Below are 22127 nucleotides of genomic sequence, written 5' to 3' on the forward strand. Positions count from 1 at the left end.
AATATCCAAATCTTACAACCGATGAAAAGAATACTAGCGCTTAAGGCGTAAAGCATTAGAAAAAAACCCTAACCGTAAGTATTCCTTGCTATAAAGTAACAAACATCTACTTACAAGCAACACATTGGATTGAATAGCTAAACCTAAACCTAAACCCTAAACCCTAAACCCTAAGCCCTAACCTAACCCCAACCCTAAGCTAACTAAGTCTAACCTTAGTAGGAAGTAAGGTAGGCGTGTGAACTTCCGAACGGCATGTGATTGTGAAGGGCCGGATCTAATTTAGTACATGGGAAAAGTTACTTAGTACTTCGGGAAAAGTTCCTTAGTACCGTGGAAACATTTTTGATGGACCAGATCATGAACTGTCCAATTAAGATTCACAACAATCAATCAGTCTATTGTTTGATTGTTAGGTAAGGACCCAGGTAAGCTATTTATACTCTAGACATGTGAATATTCCCATGTCGCGGTTACTCGGAGCCACGTAACCAGAGTTTTCTATATCCATGTGATTCACATCACAGTCAATAACCCACGATGTCAAAGAACAAAAGTGTTGGATCCACTTTTGACAGGTTACCATATGCCACATTGACCCGTGACACTCTGTTCATCAGAGATCTGTCTAACTTGACAATAAACATTGACAGATTTGTGATAGTCGGTAAGATACATGACAGCTGCGCAGCATCACTTCACGCGCTGTCATCGGATGTTCCAGAACATTCCTTCTAAGAATAGCCACTGAAGAGTCTATAAAGACGAAAGGGCTGGCTGCTGATAACAATCAACAGCCCTCTGGCTTCTTTCCATTTTAACTCCCAGTTTAAACTAGTCGCTCGCACCTCGCTTCGCTCGGTGCTCGCTCCCCCCCTAAACCCAACGACTTTGCTATCACCCATCAGCCACTATGTCATCCCAATACTCTGCTGCTTTCTCTCGTGCCATGTCCCCCACCCTGGACGCACTCACCCAGGCCGTCGTCAACAACACCGTCTTCGGCGTCAACGATGAAGCAGGCCGCCATAACGCTCTGATCGACGAGCTGGCCACTGTGGTCATCAAAAAAATAGCTGAGTGCCGCTCCGTTGACCAAGTCATAGACTGCGTCTTTTTTGACTATCGTGCTGCCCTCAGGGAGTTTCTTCTCAACCTCGCATCGTGGTGCGATAAGAGAGAAACAGTCAAGGCTAGCCTCGAGCGCCTTGAATCTGCCGTTAGCGCAGGCAACACGCCCAATCGCCTTAAGGTGAAGGCGCCCGAGTTCCAACTCACGAAGGAATTCGCGGATGCCGGGTCAGCGGAGGCTCTTCGAGTCTCCACTACGTTCTCTACCGCTCGTGACGTCTTCCAAAAGGCGATTAACGACGGCGCCATTCAGGCGAAAAAGGATGAGCTGGCCTTTTGGGATGATAAATGCGCACTCAACTCTTGCTACGAAGCTGCTGCCCTCATCGTTAAGGCAACTTACGATGATCGCAAATCCAGCTACAAGCTCCCTGTTTTCTCTACAGACAACAAGGGAGTCCGACGTATAGCAGAGTGGGTAGTGTCTCCGCAAAAGAAAGCCGAATGCAGTGCGCTGCAAACTATACTGCCGGCGATCTTTTCTCATATCAAACAAATTGTCAACATGCGCCACCGCGCCTTGGCAATTAAGATTGAGAAAAAGCGGACGACTGCGGCAACAGCCGATGTCGAGATGGCCGACGCGACCAAACCAGGTCCGTCGATTCAATCCCTTATTGATAAGGGCTTGAATGCACGTCTCAAAAAGCTCAACCTTGGATCTGTGGGCAAGAAGGCAAGTTTTCGTAACCCTTCACCCATAATTCTGGACACTAATTATTACTCTAATTACCCAGACTTTGTCTGGCCAGAATTCGTCCAAGGCTCCTCAACCTCAGGCCAGGAAAGCTGGCCCTTCGAAACCCAAGTCGTCGTCGATGCCTTCGCAGAGGAAGCCCCAAACCAAGGCTTCCAACAAGGTCGACAACAAGAAGAAAGGGAAGGGGAGAGCTCCCGTCAAGAACAACGATCCAAAGGGAAAGGGAAAGGCAAGAGCCTAGACGCGCGGTCTACTGTAGCATCATTTACGTCGGTGAGACCCGCCTTCCCCAACTCTATTCCTGACGATATACTCACCATGACTAAAACAGACGCGGTTTCTTTCGTACACTTACATACTCCAATTTCATTCTTGTTGGCTGGCCAGTATCGTAGTAGTGTACATTGTAGTCCTGGTGTTTCTGTCCCTGTTGATGTAGCAAACGATCTCTCTCTCGGACTAAATTATATGTTTTTCACACTGCCTTCTAAAAGTCTGATCATGCAAGCATGGAATGATTTTCAACGAAGAATAAGATGGCGTATCTATTTTTTGTTTAAGGAAGGCATGAATAAACCTTTTGATCCAGATTATGGAGTAAGTTCTAAGAAAAAAGAAAAACCTCCTGTATTACCGCAATATATGGAACTTGGCCTTTCGATGGGACGTCGGTACGTGCAACGCACGATCGCAAGTATCCCGGAAGAAGCCCTCACGGAGATGCGAAAGCACGCGTTCTCTCCTAAAAGGGACAAGATCCGTAAGTTTCTTATCGATAACAACTATGTTATTACGATGACAGATAAGAATCTTGGCCTCGCGGTGTCTGAACGCGACTGGATAATAAGGAATGAGCTCAATCTTCTTGAAGATGAACGCAACTACGAAGAGTTAGAATTCGAAGTTGCTCAAGAAGTTATGAAGAGCAAAATGATTCAGATGCAAACGCTCGCACGTACTGTCGAAGATGAACATCTGTTTCTATTTGAACTTGGGTTGTCTCGATTTTTTCTATCAAATGTACCGGAAGACGGATCATCGTTCAAGTATCCTCAATTTCATGGTATACCTAAAATCCATAAAAAACCTACTGGATTTAGGCCCATAATTCCGTGTCACTCTGTAGTATTTAATCCTGCAGCCAAGTTCGTATCAAAAGAGCTTAAGCCGATTATTAAATCGACTCCTTCAATCATACACGGAACGAAGGATCTCTTTACGAGATTAAGCCAATTGCGTATAGACTCCAATAGACAATGGTATTTTGTCACTGGAGATGTAGTTGCTTTCTATCCCAATATTCCGTTGGACTCGTGCATCGAAATCGTTTGTAGTATGTACGAGGAATGGTTACTCAACGCTTCGGAAGAAAACACTGCATTAGCCCATATTAATCCAAATTCGTTAGAAAATAACTTGGTTAAATTGGGCATCTTTAAACGTGCTATCGAGATTGGCAATACGCAATTAATAACACAACATGGGTCTAGATATTTTAGACAAAAAAATGGCCTCGCAATGGGCGTCGCGGATTCTCCGGACCTTGCTAACCTCTTTGGAGCCCATTTTGAAATAAAGTCAAAAATCTTGGACCACCCAAACGTGGCCTTCTATGGAAGGTACATCGACGATTGTTTCGCAATTGTTTACGCCGAGTCCGAAGCACTTGCACTTAATCTTATTAAAGAAACAATAAAGTTCGATGGTTGTGTTATCGAATGGGCTGTTTCCTCGTCGGGATGTCAATTTCTCGATGCTTTCATATTCAAGGAGTCTGGAAAACTTCATTGGAAGCCTTTTGTCAAGACAGGAAACAACCGAGAACGAGTTCCATGGGTATCACATCATCCTTTGGACGTCAAACGTGGCGTCTACATTGGAGAGTTATCCAGGTTAGCCGTGCTATGTAGTACCAAGGAAATCTACATCGGAGCAATTAGAGACCTTAACGCTCTCTATTTGATGCGCGGTTATCCCGAAAACCTAGTCATATCTTGGTGTAAGAAGAATATACAAGAACGTTGGGAAAAGCGATTCGCTTTACGAGTCGCAGAGCACGACGAATCCATTCTTGTACTTAAAACCAGATTTGATCAGGTATGGAATTGGTTTTCAGCTGCTGAACTTGGAAAAACTGTTACCGAGTACTGGTCGGCATGGTATGAACATGCCGAGAAAGGTTTGTATAGTGCAGACTCGTCCAGACCCCTTATCAAACCAGATCCAAATTACGTTCACGACCTCGATGATGTTCGCCCGGAGCTGTTCACACAGATCCTCGTGGACGGAGAAACTGAGTTCGTACCGGATTTGAGGAAGATAGGACTACTCGGAAGTCGTTGGATAGTATCGCGAAAACGCAATACTAATCTTTTCGACCTTGCAAATGTGTGGAAGAAAACAGTCTTTCGTAAACTGGATGAAGACATCGCTGAAAAAGGTGGTGTTGTTCCCGAAACTCAAAACGTTAATGAAACTTATCATTCTGCTTTAGTTGAAGCTGCTGAGCAGATAAGTATCGAAAGTGATAACGAGATAATACTTCATAGACGTTCAATCTCACAAGAGAGGGAACATCCAGAATTCGGCAGAATATCCAAATCTTACAACCGATGAAAAGAATACTAGCGCTTAAGGCGTAAAGCATTAGAAAAAAACCCTAACCGTAAGTATTCCTTGCTATAAAGTAACAAACATCTACTTACAAGCAACACATTGGATTGAATAGCTAAACCTAAACCTAAACCCTAAACCCTAAACCCTAAGCCCTAACCTAACCCCAACCCTAAGCTAACTAAGTCTAACCTTAGTAGGAAGTAAGGTAGGCGTGTGAACTTCCGAACGGCATGTGATTGTGAAGGGCCGGATCTAATTTAGTACATGGGAAAAGTTACTTAGTACTTCGGGAAAAGTTCCTTAGTACCGTGGAAACATTTTTGATGGACCAGATCATGAACTGTCCAATTAAGATTCACAACAATCAATCAGTCTATTGTTTGATTGTTAGGTAAGGACCCAGGTAAGCTATTTATACTCTAGACATGTGAATATTCCCATGTCGCGGTTACTCGGAGCCACGTAACCAGAGTTTTCTATATCCATGTGATTCACATCACAGTCAATAACCCACGATGTCAAAGAACAAAAGTGTTGGATCCACTTTTGACAGGTTACCATATGCCACATTGACCCGTGACACTCTGTTCATCAGAGATCTGTCTAACTTGACAATAAACATTGACAGATTTGTGATAGTCGGTAAGATACATGACAGCTGCGCAGCATCACTTCACGCGCTGTCATCGGATGTTCCAGAACATTCCTTCTAAGAATAGCCACTGAAGAGTCTATAAAGACGAAAGGGCTGGCTGCTGATAACAATCAACAGCCCTCTGGCTTCTTTCCATTTTAACTCCCAGTTTAAACTAGTCGCTCGCACCTCGCTTCGCTCGGTGCTCGCTCCCCCCCTAAACCCTAAACCCTAAACCCTAAACCCTAAACCCTAAACCCTAAACCCTAAAACTCCTATGGTTCATGTGTGGGCCTCATCACCTGGAAAGTGAGTCCTCCATCCTTTTTTCTGTGGCGCTCACGCTTCTCAATCACCAAGCGCCCTTGCGAGAACCCTTCAGCGAGACACCGTGGTTGTGCTGGCTGCAACTGGGGTCTCGGTGCGGCCGTCAGGGTCGCTGCGACCCTGCTCACACTCCCCTCGGTCTGCGCCGAGCTGCTCGCTCCACTCCCACGTACCAGTGGTGAGCCTGCTCGTGGACGTTTGAGGGCTGAGGCGGATTCGCCCCTGGGTAAAAGAAGAAGCAAGGAGATGAAATATTAAATACTGAGAAAATCAATGAAAGGTGTGTTGTACATACCTATCTCCGTTTGCCGTCGACAGTCTTCGCTTCCGTGTATATCTGGAAGCGGTGGCGACTTGACTAATTTCAAAAGGTACGGTCAGTTTTTTGTTGTGTTCGTTGACTAGACAATGGGTTGACTCGTACCTGTCGCCATTCTGTGTTTCTGTGCAATGATTGGTCATTCTACATAATCGAAAAGAAGTGTCAGATACGGTTTCACACTCTGACGATGAGAAAAGGAAACAATATATCATACCCTCCATTGCCGTGTCTGAGCTTTGCAAGAGACTCGACGGGGTTACCCCCGGAGCCCTCTTCACGGTTCAATGTCATCTTGATGGATCTTGATTGATAATTTGTTTCCGTTTCTCCGATATTGGAGTGGAAACTGTCGGTAGCGCTCCTTGGGATGTTGGCATGGCTTCCATGCTGATAATAGGAAACCAGTTGGTCAACATTTTCAAGGGTTGGAAGAAACTGCTGTCTTCGTTTGTCATCTTCGGTGTGCACCCTAGTGAGGGCGTGTGTCGCCTGTGCTGGTAGTTCTGGATTAATGAACCAGATTCCGCCATGAATGATGTCAATATAGCGGTTTTGCTTCCCAGGTTCGGACGCAGCACTCGTGGAGGTGGTGGAGGGCTCACTCAAGTACCTGAGGACAATGAGTTCTGAGGCCAATCTGAGCCCTGCAATGCAAGACATACCTTTCATTCTGATCAACAAATTGACATGCCTCAGGATTTCTGAAAGACGGAGCTTGATTACTGCTTGATGCCTGAGGAGGGGTATTGATGCGCGTTGACGTAGGGAATATGCCCTCAGAACGAGGTATAATTTTATTCAGTGAGGAGTTCCTTGAGACAAGCGGTCTAGTCGGAATGATGCCTGCACCTGACATAGAAAGCTGGTTAGCGGGATCGACAAAGTTGAAACCCTCCGGAGCAGACGAAAAGCCTAGATCTATTGATGAGAACAACACGGAAGCCGTTGTTAGCCTGAAGTCTCAAATATGGGGCATCTCGGTTCTTACAGCTCGGATCATCCAAGGCTTGCGATTGATACATTGATGATGATGCCATGGCAGGCTCCTCGTTAATTTGATGGCATAACGAAGATGATTTTGGAGAGGTGTTGAATGGAGTGTGTAATTTGGGAGCCTGAGTTGACGCTAACGCTGCGTTTGTTGTGGTACGCATATCTGGTATTGATTTCAACATTGCTTCTTAAAGATTATGGTCAGTACTTTGTTGTGAAAACAAATGTTCCCATTTCTTACTGCTCATGTCTGCTGAAGTTGAATCAGGAGATAAATACGGTTCGATGCCATGTTCTATGGGAATTTCCAAGTGTATTGACAATGAGGGCATGGCGCTTGGAGGGCCCGTAATGCTGTCGGTAATAGCATCTGTTGAGGGATGGTCTTCAAGTACCACTTGTGGATCTTCTGAGCGCAGATCACATATTGATTAGAAATCCAAGTCAAATATGATAGGGAGATTACCCACCAGCCAACATCTCAGAGAACGAAAGATTGTAGTCCAAAGAATAATCGACGAAAGAGTAGTCAAATACATTGCTGGAATCCATGTTTGAGTATACTGGCTTGGGGTACCAAAGTAGGAGGGGGGGAAGAATGGTATGGTACGGGTCAATGAAGTATTTCTCATGTTTTCGGCTCTTGCAGGGCTAGTGCAGGATGACTCCTCGATTCCTCGTGTATAAAATGATGTTGCAAACCTTTTAGGCAATAAAATAACTGTTTCCCCATGAACACACACAATCGACGCGGTTCTAATCTTATAGCCGCATCATTTCCCTGACGTTCCCAGAGAAATGACCTGTCATCCACCTATTTCCACCACACAAGATGTGATTGGTTGATATGTTACTTCTCATACTAATAGATCTATTTATAATACATAGCCACTGGTTACATCGAGGTTGATGTTCCTACCTCGCGTTTAACCAATTAGTCGGACCTTAAACCATTCACCCGAAAGAGAAGTGATAGGGGATACCATCCGTGCGCATTCCACCACAATATATGTGAATCAAACAACCAATCCGGTATAGAGATGGTGTACAGTCTTTCCGCGCACTCTCATGGGTACTCGCTTTCTGAATCGACGGCGCTACTCAGTAGTTTACATACCCAAACAACCCCTCCCTTTTTACATGAATGGCATCAGGTGAGGAACACGACCGCAGATGAATATGGGTCGTCCTGCATCAGTGTCAGGACTGTCAACATGCATGACAAATTTTGCGCACATATAGCAAAGAAGCAGGGAGGGTTGTTAGCCAATCAGAATAAATCTGTGAGCGGAAGGGGTGGTAGACAAAAAGTTTGACAACGCTGTAGAAAACTTACTTTTGCACCGTTTCCTGTAGCCCACAGGCTCCCGTGTACATACGCACATACCCCAATCACCATTTTACAACTCCAGTTCAATCCTTTGGCAATACCTGGAGTCGTTCCACGGACGCTTGATTTTTTCAGTCTGTATTTCGTGTCTTCGGCTGATGGCTAGTTCTTCCTTTTCTCACGCTCTCGTCCCTTCGTGTTCTCCAAATTCCATGGGCATTCTCGATTGGTTACTTTATCTGAGACTCGCATTCGCTAGAGGAACATCTGTGCAGAAGTAGAAAGGGAATATGGTGACACCTCATGGCATAGTTACGGGTACGTGCATCAACATCTCAGTTTCGTCCCCACCCAATGATTCGACTTTGCTCTCTGCCCCTTGGTCCCCTTTGACCGTCATCGATTACTCTTGCTGATCGATGGACAACAACCCAAACACGTTGGAGCTTACAACTAGCTGACACGTCTTCCCCCATCTCGACACGGTAAGCCGAAAACTGTCGGAAGTTAGATAGGGCCCGGGAACACACTCCTCGTCAGTGGTTTGCTTTCAGTCCCCCCATGCTATTAACATGCACGCACAGAGATGGAGTCCTCCTTTACATCCCCTTTCCCTCGTCATGACTTCCCACATCCCTTCTCCACCTTTTAGTCATCGCATCGTCAATGATGCCTTCACTCCACTATACCGACCCCCACCTCCAAACATTCGGGTACCTTCATATTGCCCTGGAACCAGCCTCCGTATTCAAGGTTCCGTGAATGAGTTTAGCTCTACGACACCCTTTTTGTCAGCTCTGAGAGCCTCGAAGACCTTGCAGAAGTTACTGGACGCGTCAACATTTCAACCGACATCGAAGGTAGTATGCCGCACGTGAAGGAATGTGTCTTAGGGTTGGATCCCAGTCCAATGACGGATGGGATATGGGCAGTTAGAGGTGATGGTAAGCCTTTCCTTATGATTCAATCCTTTCTTATGCCCTCAATCCTTCCTTGACGTTCATGTACGCTCGCGTCTGGCCGACGTATCTCAAACTCACGCTCTCAACGTATGCAACGTAATGAAAAGAGATAATAAACCGGTGGTGCATTACAGAATGGGTAGAGGTGCGTAATTGATACTCCATGGGTATCTCTGATTCATAATGATTCAAATTTTGTCGCCGGTTTCGTCACTCAGTCCTCATTGACATCCATCGTCATCCACCATTGTGCCCGCTCAAACCATGTCAATAGCTCTTGATGCAACTGTTGCTCTGGAACGCTCCCTCAACACCAATGCCACCCGCTTTCTATCTCCCTAGCTCACGATTTAGCAATGAAGTTTCGTTTCCAGGTATCAAGCCGCTCCAATTTCATATCACTATCCCCCCAGACGCGCACGCACACCCGCATATAAGCAATCGTCTCTTTTTGATTCACGATTAATTCTCATATTCCTGAAGTATAGCCACTTTGGTCCGACCACACGATACCATAGCAGCTCGGGGAATCCACAAAAGTGTACGTTGACGCCACCGTATCGTGACTTCGTCTCATACAATATCAAACACAGTAGGTGAAGGAACCATGTGTATCACGATTGGTATCTCAATCAATCTTAAGGCGGCTCAAGGACGCTATAGGGAGGTAGCGCACTTGAATATTCACTCTATCGAGCATGGGTAAACGCTTCTCACAGACATTTATCTTACAAATAGCTGATGGGCATTCACCAATGTCGACGCACATGCTCTTGGTAAGTAGTTTACTATCCGTTCCCCCGTACTGTTAACATCCGAGGTAGCTCATACACAGCAACGGTATGTCCCTTCACACCGCGTTACCCTCGTTGTCACTGACCACACTTCTCATCGATCCATCCTCCTCTATCTCAACATCCCGTCACCAATGCAGCCTTCACACCAATATATCAACCTCCGCCCCCAAGTCTCCAGACCTTTTGATTACCTTCGCGCCATCCTGGATACAGCCTTGCTATTCGAAATCCTGGGCACGCGAGGTCAAATCTACGGCACTGTTACCGTTGACTCTGAGAATTGGAAAAGACTCCGCAGAGGCTATAGGACATGACCACGTCTCAAACAACATTGAATGTATGCTCCGGCTTTGGATCTAGGTCGAGCGAAGGATGGAACACACGGGCATTTGGAGGTTGTAGTAAGTCTCTCACAAAAATCTGATTCTTTTTGCTTTTCCTCTTGTTTGAATCCTTGCTTACAATATTAACCATTCTCCTACGTTCATGCACGCTTTCGCCTAGACAATGTATCTTAAACTCACACACTCAACGTATAGAACGTGATGAAAACAGACAAAAAGCTGGTGTTGCATGACGGAATAGTTATAGGCACGTAAATGCTACTCTGTTTGGACCTCGGACTCATAATCATTCGGATTCTGTCACCAATTTCCCCGTTCAGTCCCCATCGAAATCCAATATCATCCACCCTTCTGTCTGCTCAACCCACGTCAACACAAAGATAATGGAAGCTGAGAACAAATCAATAATGTTCCACCGTCCGAAAAGGAGCAGGCAACGAGTGTAAGGTGTTTGATCAAAAAGTGGAACGAGATAATAACCTCTCAGTACGTATTATATTCTCTGTAAATGAAATGGTTTCTCAGGAACCTTTCCTCGATATCACTTCCACCCGCTTTCTATTGCACAAGCTCACAATTTAGCAATGAAATTTGTTTCCTGGCATCGAGCAGGGGTAAGCGCTTCTCAGAGACATTTAATTATTTTTGTCTCTTCTCAACGTGGTTTTCAGGTTGTGAGTTGCATGGCGGCAGAGAATGTCAATGGTCGGATTCACCGTATCTTTTGTATGCGAGCACCGTTAGTATAATGCATATTGACACTTGGACTGACTATACTCTGGGTTTTTATTGATGAGCAAGGGATGATGTGTGTCTTTTCAAGGTAAATTATCTCTTCTTGTAGTATAATGTCACATCCTATTAATTTACCTATTGCGGTTCCCCTCCCTGTTAATGCTTTCTCTGAAGTATAGAAGGCCATCTAAACTGATTGAAAGTCGGAAAGCGGATTCAACCCCGGTGACGGATTCAAGTACAGTCAATGCTCATTGTTGAAGATACTCATTCGTTACTCACTTCTTGACACTCGTCCCTTGTTAGCTGTGACACTTTTGCATCGATCTAAAGGTGCGCATGGACCCACCAATGGGTTAAGCCGAGTTTTAAGCCTGAACCTTCGAACTGTAACATTAACGTGGCGGTTTTAGCACGCAAGTAGATCTGAGAGTGAGTGGAAAAACATATTGTAACGCTTTAGGCGCTCCCACCTGTTCGGTTTCAAGGTACAAAATTTGCCAATTGTTCGGACCACATTGCACTTAATCAATCATCCATACCGTCCCTGTATGTCCTGTTCACACCTCAAATACACATATGAGCAGTGAATTTGTACTGTGGATCGCTTGCGAGGTGACGTGAACCTCATACCTTTCATTTAACTCTACACATCGTGGCTTGAACATGCTCAGTCACTCCTCCGTCGAGCGCAGCATCCAATCGGAAGGATTAGGATGGCAACTGATGACCGGATAACATGCGGCGACTAAAACGATGTATATTTCTTTCCACGGAACTGGAATTCCGCGCCTTGAGGTTAGTTCTTTGATACCGAGGACATGCGACCTCAGGCAGGTAACTGTTATAATTCACACCCGCCACTGCCCCTTCATGGAAGAAACGTGCTGAGAAGTAGTTTGTAGACCTATAATACGGAATGAACAATGGTATCTGATTCCCAGACACCCATAATCTTACCTCTTTCTTGAACTTTGTCCTTTCAATTTTCGAGCACTCAGCAATGTCTACATTCAACGTTAACATCGCTCACGTTAACACCTCCCAAAGTGTCCCTGTTAGCACGCCCAGATTACCCCAATCCGCTGGAAACTCTTCTGGTGCTGGTGCCACAACATATGTAGTGGCGCCACAGGCGACATCGTCGTCAAAATATGACCCCCAACCTTGGACTGATATTTTGTCGTTGGTGGGACCTACCCCACGAGACATCTTGGAGATATACTATGCAAAGTTCTCGAGTCATACCGTCGACGTTGGAAAAGCGGCACCCAGCGAGGAGTCCACCAACCTCATCCGTTCGCCAGTAGATGTGCTTTTAGGGTTTCCACAATCCGGCAGCGGAGATGTGTCCCAACGTCATGACAATTTTCATCGTACAACCTCTGGTTCCGTGGCGAAGGAGTCCGAGTCGATTGTGGACCGTCTTGTCGTGGTTAGCCTGGCCACTGGAACGGTAGACCCAGCCGTTCTCATTCGCACGTCACGCCGCTCCCGAGAGAAGCGTTCACAGGGCGTGATGCGGAGCCAGGCGGCGTCAGACAGACATCACCCTTACAACGTGGCGAATAGGCCGTCCAGGATAGCTGTACCGAGAAACAGTGGTAACGAAGATGCAAACACTTTCTGTCGTCCATCCGGAGAGACAGAAAACACACAATTTAGGACTTCCCAGCACCGGGAACAACACCACAGGCACGGCTCCGGGAATGATATTCCCGTTGAGCAGATGCCTCTGACGGCACCGAACCCAAACGAAGATGGAAGGTAATTTGTGGATTTCTATCTCTCGATATCATGACACTGACAGTTTTTTTATGCAGGGATTCGGAGATGAGGGGGTCAACCGGAGATGGGGATAGTGGGGAGACTGAACAGCCGCCGCGAAAAATGCAGGGTCATAGAAGTGATAGAGACCCTTGCTTTAGAACCCGGGAGGAGATTTGCTCCCAGGGCAAGGCGGGTGTAGGGAAAAGGAAGAGGCAAAAGCGGTGATTGGAGTTGGAGAGGATCGTAGAATTAAAATTAGTATCTTATCAGTCCATCGACTGGATCGATGGAGGCTGATTAGATTATATATATTGTTTTTATTTTATCTCCTTTATTTTGAGTGATGAGCGTGAGAACATGAACAGTCCATTTTCATGTGCAACTTTGACCAACAGGGCAGACCTATTCATGGTGCATAACTTTCAATGTAGATCTTAAAACACAAACGACAACATTTCATTAGCTTGATGGAAAAAAGTAGAGAAGGGTGATCGAGGCGAATGATACCGTCGCCGTAACTGCGGCTGTGCGGTGCTGTAGACGCGTGAAAAGCGGAGTTTGAATGCGCTTGACAACAGCAAGGCCAAACAACTCGCCGCGCTGCTCTTGTACCTTTTTTCCATTGCTGTCCCCACTCAGTACTATACCAGCCACTCAAACGACGATTGGAAACGAAGAGAAGCTCGAAATGCAGTCAAAAAATGCAGGGGACCTGGTGGATTACGAAGCAGGATGACTTTGGTGAGGGGTCGATGGATTGCATTGAGACGTCAAGTTCGGTGAGTGCTTGACATCCAACCGTCTCGCATACATCAACCACCACCACGCTCCCCCCTCTCCCAACCCTTTGATATCGTTTGCACCCGGAACCGCCACTTTCTCACTCTGCACCGCGCTGCCGCACGCGAAACATAGACCCCGCAGCAGCTACACCAAGTCAATCACCGACTCTCCGTATACTGTGCGCAGCTTCTCTGGACATTTTGTAAGGCGTCAGTGCATTATCCTCCGCGCATGTCCATCTGTTGAGACATGTCATCCAGCGTGCTATGGCGCATATACGAAGTACCTTCGTCTCCCACCTGCACCACTTCATTGCACTCGGTCTTGCTCCCTTCCTCACGTTTCCATGCTCCCGTCGTCAAAAACCTCCGAAATGCATTCGCCCAGTGCTTGAAATCTCGCTTTTGAGTCGACTACATGTATCACAACGTCGACAGGATGTGTGTTCGCCACAAAACACGAATTCGAGGTTAGGGGTGTGTGTCCTGGCTGTACACATTGCAGAAACACACGGTGCGCGTCTATCTGTTTCTCCGCAATCCTCTGGCTATCACTTCTCTTCCTGCGTGTTCTGGGTGGACACTATACCATCTCTATTGTTGACGTGTACACGGCGTGCCGAAGCTGTAGTGTGTTTTCCGGTGTCGTTTGTCTTCCCCCATGTAGACTACAATGCTTGACGCTCGGAGAACCAGGCTGCAAATGTTGTGTCCTGTTATTTGTATGTGAAAGTTATTTGAACGGTGCAAAATAACCATCGAATGACGCATATATTTGACGGCTTCGCAATCAACTATCGTGTGTCATTTTTGTAACCGCTTCATCAATCATCGGTCAACACCCTGTTCACCTGCATCCTCACGCATCTCTATTTCGACGGGTCCCCAATATCTCGACGAATGTCCCGCTGGTCCCTCTCCCTCCCCTATGACGAAGCAAAACCACCGTGACAGCGCCTGCGTTTGCTGACGGCAACGAGTGTGCTGACATCTATCTGTCTAGATCAGGCTCCAGAGCGATGTATGTCGATCAACCCTCGCGCTCGCTGAAGGTGACTGCAACGACAATGGTATCGCGTGTGCAGACATCTATCTCCCTAGCTCACACTCCACAGTACATGAACGACTTTAGGTCAATGTTAATGTCCATCGCAGCGTATCTGTCAAATGTATGTATGTATGATTTAATATCATGAATGTTTTGCACCGCTTTGAAAACATCTATCAAATTGTGCATATATTCCACAATTTGTGACGCATATATGCGCAGTATCCTTCATCACTGCGAATTTGTGTGCATGCCGTGGAAACTGCCACAACGCTTAGTGATCTCTCATCCGATCACTTTGCGACAACTTTCCCTGTGCGCGACCTCTACGTCGTTCCATCTACATCAAAATACACTAAATTGGGGCTCAAACTTATCAAGATATTCAATGACATCTATGGTATATGTATTCTTTACATTAAACTCTGTATTTTCATTGGATACTAACTACTTTTTCGGTACCACCCTGAAGCCTGCAATTGCTCTTGTGCGGTCAAAATGTGTCGGTGATGTCCCAGTACTTCTTTCGGTGACGCACGTGTTTATGCATCATCAAATGCCTCTGTACGAACCCATTAGGGACATAATGTGGTCGTTAGAATCCTTGGAATCCTGCCTTTACTTCCTCTTGGTCCCCCCAATTTACCTCGATCTGCGGCGAGGTGCTCATTCAATGCCTTGATCTAATAATATCCAAATGCCTTGAACTTAAGGTCGTTGGACAGCCATCAGGTAGTGGTTGTGTTATTCTCTACGAGCACATAAAGTATATATAAGCAATCCAACTTCAATATAATAGGGACGAGTACCCACCTGCCAACAGTTCATAGAGCAACAGATCATAGCTCCAACCCCGAAAATGGGGACCCAACAGTCAGACTCTTAAAATATCGGCTTTGATAATGAATTTCTGTTGAGCCCAAGACCACACGAGGTTCTGTGGCAACGCTACACGTTGACTCCCCTGTATCCCCTGTAGTCACACCACTGCGCTGAATCCCCTTTTCCTCAAGCCATGCTAAGACTACCTGGTTGCGTGCTATGGCATTCGTGAGCTGCGCACATTCCAGGCCGACTTGACTGGGACACTCACCATCGGTCACGGCGTGAACTAGCAATAAATGCTGCTCACATAATAAAATAATTCAGTCTCGACTACTCAGATTGATGCTTGAAGCAATAGACCACGTACTTGGGCTTCTATCCCGCTACACATACATGAAGATGTAGCAATAGACAGATAAGACGCAGTGTACGAGTCTGCGTGAATCGAAGCGTAGTGGTCACCGTGGAGTGCATTGTCCACTGCCACAGTAGCATGGGTAAAGACTGACGAGTTGTATAACACATTGGGTTGGTGAATATTTATACTTGATGCAAAAACAAAGTCTGTTTGTTTGCTATGGATGCAGCGAGATTCTTGTGCTGAAGATGAACAAAAATCTCTTTATGCTCTCACAATAAATCATTTTTATAACCCCTCGATTCTTCTAAGCGCCACTCTCGACGAATCTCACTATCGTGCAATACATTTGCTTTGATTTTGGCTGTCCTTCACCTCTTTTATTGATAAACAAAGTAATTTATTCTTGCATAGACAACGTCAATGGCCGTTTTGAACGCCAACTTACCAAAAAACGGCTTGGAAACATATACGATCTCCTTCTGTTAACCAATCCATGTGTTCCCTTTGTCTTGCGTGTCGCTGGCGTTGTTCATTAGGGTGAAGCGCGAACAAAGAAATTTTGATTTCAAACTCCTCTTGAAACCTGAGTTCTCCCTGTTCTCACGCTCTCGTCCCTTCGTGTTCAACCGTCTAGACGGTTCCAACTTCCTTACGCACCCTAGGCTGGTTACCTCATTTGTGATTTGAATTTGCCAAATGTTGATCTTGGGAGAAATAGAAGGGGTCCGGTGACGTATTGTGGCATGGCTAGAGGTGTGTAAATCATTATCTCATTTTTGGCCCCACCTCTTGATTCGACATCCGCCTCTTTAAAGGTCCTCAACTGCCATCTGTCCCTCTTCCAAATCAATGGAAAACAACACAAGTAAAGTCGCTCTTACAAGTGGAGTTTCCCGACTACCTGGACACGGTCACAGAACATGGATCAGGAGTTGGATAGGGCAACACGCTCATGGTAAAACTTCGCTCTCAGTCTCCCAGCACTTTTAACATCTGAGGCCATTCTACATGAAGCTCAGGAACCACGATCGTGCCTCCCATTGCATGCATTTGCCCTCATTTCCACTTCACTCACTTCTCATGGAGCTATCCCACCTTCCATCAATGATGCATTCAATCCCCTGTGACAACCCTCGCCTCCACCTTCCCGTTATCACCTTCGTATCCTCCGTTCGAAGTCCTGGGCTTGATGGTAATTCGATGTCATCTTTTACATCGTCCTCCGGATTGAAGAAGACTCCACAGAGCCTACCGGACCGTGACCACATCAAGAACAATATCGAAGGCATGCCTCGCGTGAAGGAATGCTTGTCTTAGGGCTTGATATCTCAGTCCATCGAAACATGAGTTATGGGCGATTGGATGTAATGGTGAGCCTTTCATAGACATTCGATTATCTCTCCCTTTCCTCTTGTTCCAATCATTTCTTACGCCCTCTACTCTTCCTTGACATTTATGCGCACTCTCGTCTAGGCGATGATCGTACTCGTACCCGCAACCTACAGAGCGTGATGAAAAGGGATGGGAGACAAGGATTGCATTGCGGAATACCTGGTGCGTAATCCTTTATGTTGATCTAAGACCCACAATGATTCGAACTTTGGTACCTGTTGTCCTTATCCACCGTCGTGCCACCTTTTGTACGCTCAAATTGTGTCAGTACAAAGATCACGACCCTGAAAATGAATCGATTACATTCTACCGGCTGAGCGTGATCAGGGAAACGAATCTAAGGAGTTAAGTTACGAAGCGGAACGGTATACTACACTTTCGGTAAGTGTTTATCATTGAATTGACCGTGCACTGGAATATTCTCTGTGGCTGAAATGGTTTCTCTGAATGTATTCCCTCGATATCACATCCACCCGCTTCCCATATCGCTTACACACGCTTTAGCCATGAAGGTTTTGGTTACCTGCTATGGAGCCGCTAGAATTTTGCATCACCGTCCCAACGGAAACGCTTTCACACCGCATATAATCACTCGTATCTTTTCATTTTTCAATTGATTCACATTTTTTGAGGTATAGGCGTTTCGGTGCGACTCCACAGGCTTCTGAGTAGCTCAGGGAAGCCAGGGAAATGTTCGTTGAGGCTACCGTACCGTGACTACGTCTTATAAGACATCAAACAAGTAGGTGAAGGAAACAATGTGTATCATGGTTAGTATCTGAATCAATTCTAGGACGGATGATGGGCGCTCTGGAGATGATACACGCTTTGCTATGGACTTCATTGACATCTACCATGGGTACGCTTTATCTTTACCTTTCCTCTGCATTTCTTCGTCTCAACGCGCGCGCGGGTCGAGGGAAGTTAGTGAGGTTTAAACGTGTAGGGGAATTGATGTTGGTGAGTGAGTTGTTTTTGGTCTCATGTTCTGGTAGATGGAATGGATGAACAGACGAGCGTACCATCACCCTTCGCTGGTATCCCCACTACCTCAGTCTTCCCTTCCATTGGCATATTGTGGTACGCACAACATAGTCATCATGGCCCAGAATGGGGTCTATGTGCACATTGTACGCATCCCATACAGTTGATATGCCGCCTGCGTTGTTTATACATTTAGGCTGCCAATTTTACCAGTGGATAGTGACGTGTGCACTATATTTCATTCTTCTGCCATGCACCCGTGCTTGTTTCAATACATCCTGACTGGCCTGTCAATGGTGCTCCATACATTTGAAAGGCACTTCTCGCGGAGCACACACTGGCTGCCTATCGGTGTGTATGTGTGTACTACATTATGATTAGCGAGATTCACAGTGAGTTTGGGTTATCCATGTTTACGAGCATCCACTCAAGGCCACGGCCACGTCTAAGGTCCCTCTCAACATCCAGTCACTGTTATTATGGCTGGTATTTATTTTTTTTGTATTCCAATCGCCTCACACTTGGACTAGTGTTCTTGGATACATTGTCTAAATTTTCATTTCTCCGTGGTGATGTGTTTTTAGTGCGTCTCTGTCTCGGCGCATCTGTATCAAATGTTAGATAAAAATGTGTTTTACTGCCTAGTTGGGTTTAAATATTATATCTTCCATACAATTGAGAATAACACCCCTTTAAAAATGCAATGTGTCAACGTATGCGCAATGGTATGAATGCATCATGGGCTCATTATAGCTGGAAAAGAGAAGGACGAGATGATTTAACAAGAATTACCACAAGCCGAGGCAAACCAATTTCCTCACCCTACCCCCTACTGTTTTCCGGTTGTACTAATTGAAATTCCTCGTAGTACGTACGCAAATAGGTCTTATTATCATTCAATTCTCCTTCTTACTGCCCATCCATCGATATTGGTCAAAAGGCCTTAATTACGAAGTGCCGAAAGGCCGTTGGCAGAAAGATATCCCACGGTCACTGCACATCTTGATGATCTCGGTAGTACTAGCCCGACCGCAAAGTGTTATCTGATCTCTTATCTCACTCTTCAGCATTGTACAATGTTGCTGCTCTCCCACCTACCCATTTCAAGACAAACAATGCTCAAACTTGGGAAAAAACTCTGTGACAACCAAGGTATTTCTATTCTGTTTCATTTTTATTAAATACTAACTAAATTTTGTTGGCTGTCGAAGTGTCGAGCGTGAGGTAACACCCTGACCTCCTATGGCCTTTGTACGGCCGACATCACCTGGAAGGTGAGTTCCTTCCCCTTCTTTGAGTGGCGCTCACGGTCATGCACCACCACATGCCCCTCCGAGACCGCACCAGCCATGCATCGCGGTGTGGCCGGCTTGCGATGCGGCCTCCGAGTCGGTGCGGCCGTCAGGGCCCTCGCGACCCTGCCTTCTCCTGCCTTTTGGTCCCGAAGAGGGTCCCGTGGCGACCTCTTTCGTGGACGTTTTGCGGCAGGTGCGGATTTGCTGCTGGAATAGAGTGGGACGGGATGAGATGGAATATCAGTTGTTGAAAGAGCAAAAACGGTGTGTTGTACATACCCATCGTTGTCCGCCGTTGACAGCCTTCGCTTCCTAGTATATCTGGAAGCGGTGGACACTTGCCTAATTTTTTGCAGTCATTGTCAGTTTCGCTGTCGTTTTTATTGACCAGATGAACGGAAAACTCGTACCTGTCGCCGTTCCGTGTTGCGGAGAGATGGTTCGCCATCCTGAATCACAATAGATGTTATTAGCCGCAGTTCATACTCTGGGGGAGAAAAGGAAACATCATATCATACCCTCCATCTTTGTGTGTGGGCCCAGCGAAAGGCTCAACGGGGTCGCCCCCGGAGCCCACTTCGCGGTTCGATGTCCACTGCGTGGATCCGTTTTTATGATGTGTTTCCTTTTCTCCGATATGGAAGTGGAAACTGTTGCTAGAACTCCCTGGGAGGCTAGCATGACTCCCAGGGAGATAATACGAAACCAGTTGTTCAACGCTTTCAAGCGTTGGAAGCAACTGTCGTTTTTGTTTTCTATCTTCCGTGTCTACCCTCGTAAGGGTTTTCGCCACCTGTGTGGATGGATCTGTGTCGGCGAACCAGATCCCACCATGAGCGATATTGACGTATCGATCATGTTGCACATTTGTAGGGGCTACCCCCGTGGAAGAAGTTGGCGGATAGCATAGGTGCCTGAACAAGGACATTAGTTTCGCTCAAAGTGTAGCCCAATAAACATACCCATCAGTCACGTCCACGGATGTATATTCACCAAAGTTTTCGAGCGACTGTGATTGGCGCATGCTCGATGGCGCCTGACAAAAGGTCGGTGGATAAGTTGCAGATGTACATGAATCCTCAGGAAAGATTCTGCACGGATCCGGAGTTGACACACGTCCTGAAGTCAATGAGGGGGAAAAGTCAGGAGACAACCTAAACAAGGCTGTTGGCGGATGTGTGGTTAGCAGGCCGAAGTGAAAACATGGAGCATGCCAATTCTTACGGTTGATGGCCTCAAAGTTTTGAAAAGAATACATGGGAGATGGCTCCATTGTAGGGTGCGGTGAGAGATCAAGGGTGGATGCCAATGTTGATGCTTGTTGCTGGGGGTTGATTGGAGAAAATTGAGTGTATGTGTTGAAAAATGGTGCGTAAGAGTCGATAACAGATATATGTCCTCCATCCGCCTCGTTGAAAGAGGAGTGTATTGACGGCTCGCTCTGTGGTAATATCATTGTGCTGTCTGAGAAGAGGTCAGTGATCGATAAGAAAGCCAACTTCATCACTGGGAAAGAGCATATTTACCGGTGGCGAGTCCGGAGTACAAAAAGTTAAAAGTGGAAAAATTCTCCATCTTGGATAGAGTCTGTGGATGGCCTGTGGTGTATGGAGTTGGGTTGGGGGCGACAATGTAGAAAGGAAGAAAGAATCAATTTTGATACGGTGTGAAGGGGTATTTCTCATGTTTTCGTCCCTTGTTGGGCTAGTGCAGGATGACTCGTCAACTTCTCGTGTATAAAATGATGTTTCACCCTTTAGGCAATAAAATACTGTTGTTCACCATGAACACACACAATCGACGTTTGTCTGTGCCTATGGCCGCACCATTTCCCTGACGTGCCGAGAGAAATGACCCTTCATTATCCACCTCGTGTCCTATTTCCAACACACAAAAAGCGATTGGTTAATGTGTTATTTCTCACAGGTCTATTTATAATACAGCCACTGTTACATCGAGGTTGATGTCCCTACCTCGGCGTACCTGTTATTCAGACCTCGATGTGCTAGGATTGTCATTAAACATCCCATACTAGAATCTGAGGAAGATGTCATACTATCCATATGTGACTCAGTGCAGCAGAAGACAATTCCAGATGAGCAGGGACAAGCGGTCTTCCCGCGCACCATTAGGAACACTCGCAGTAGTTTAAACTTACATCTCTGACTACGACACACAAGCACACCCGTTCATGACTCCAAGAACTGGATAGGCAAGGAAACATGTAACAGGGATGTTCCGCCGTTGGGCCGTCAACACGAACACGACCACAATGACTTACCGGAACGTACCTCAATCTCATACGTTTTCACAGTGGTTAATCTTGTTGAATATCCGTATCAACGTATGTGTCATTTTATACTTCAATTTACACTTTATCCTGAACTATACAAGAACCACATGTCGGGGAGTAATGTCGGCGCGCGCCGCGCACCCGACGCGCACACGCGGAGTTTAAATTTCTTTTGAACCAGCAAGGACAAACAATGCGCCTGTCCATTGACAATGTGTCAATATCGTCCTCCACAGCCATCTCCCCCTTGTTACTGACTCAAAAGACGACTGTTCAAAGTAAATCACTCGCTTTCAAACAGCTCGAATCATATTCTTTGAGGAATACAAGAAACATGCAGAAGTCATTGCGACGTGGAGTGTGGGTGGGGGTCGAGGGAAGCCAACGGTAGGGGGATCGAGGAGGAGGAAGATCTCGGTGAGTGCGTTGCTTTTGGTTCTGGTTTTGTATGTTCTGGAAGATGGGATCGGAGAAAACACGGCCGTA

General features: G+C 46.1%; 4 protein-coding genes across 4 annotated transcripts; 2 read left to right on the top strand and 2 right to left on the bottom strand.

The window, feature by feature from the left end:
- Positions 1 to 5356: 5356 nt before the first annotated feature.
- Positions 5357 to 7275, bottom strand: JR316_0013399 (uncharacterized protein; the record flags this gene model as incomplete). The annotated part of the gene is made up of 8 exons (XM_047899008.1): positions 5357 to 5630; positions 5704 to 5766; positions 5833 to 5871; positions 5933 to 6340; positions 6393 to 6648; positions 6719 to 6910; positions 6965 to 7132; positions 7194 to 7275. The coding sequence occupies 8 exons, from the start codon at positions 7273 to 7275 to the stop codon at positions 5357 to 5359; spliced, it is 1482 nt and encodes a 493-aa protein (XP_047741861.1).
- A 1398-nt stretch (positions 7276 to 8673) lies between these two features.
- JR316_0013400 (uncharacterized protein) lies at positions 8674 to 10126 on the top strand (the record flags this gene model as incomplete). Its single annotated transcript, XM_047899009.1, has 4 exons — positions 8674 to 8766; positions 8826 to 8997; positions 9504 to 9556; positions 9950 to 10126. 4 exons carry the CDS (start codon positions 8674 to 8676, stop codon positions 10124 to 10126), a joined length of 495 nt encoding a protein of 164 aa, XP_047741862.1.
- Positions 10127 to 11894: 1768 nt separating this feature from the next.
- JR316_0013401 (uncharacterized protein) lies at positions 11895 to 12886 on the top strand (the record flags this gene model as incomplete). Its single annotated transcript, XM_047899010.1, has 2 exons — positions 11895 to 12658; positions 12715 to 12886. The coding sequence occupies 2 exons, from the start codon at positions 11895 to 11897 to the stop codon at positions 12884 to 12886; spliced, it is 936 nt and encodes a 311-aa protein (XP_047741863.1).
- Positions 12887 to 19293: 6407 nt separating this feature from the next.
- Positions 19294 to 20923, bottom strand: JR316_0013402 (uncharacterized protein; the record flags this gene model as incomplete). Its single annotated transcript, XM_047899011.1, has 7 exons — positions 19294 to 19555; positions 19628 to 19690; positions 19759 to 19797; positions 19867 to 20262; positions 20311 to 20512; positions 20573 to 20812; positions 20875 to 20923. The coding sequence occupies 7 exons, from the start codon at positions 20921 to 20923 to the stop codon at positions 19294 to 19296; spliced, it is 1251 nt and encodes a 416-aa protein (XP_047741864.1).
- Between the last annotated feature and the right edge of the window lie 1204 nt (positions 20924 to 22127).

The sequence above is a fragment of the Psilocybe cubensis genome, assembly GCF_017499595.1.
Source record: "Psilocybe cubensis strain MGC-MH-2018 chromosome Unknown contig1, whole genome shotgun sequence".
NCBI classification, from domain to species: Eukaryota; Fungi; Basidiomycota; class Agaricomycetes; order Agaricales; family Agrocybaceae; genus Psilocybe; species Psilocybe cubensis.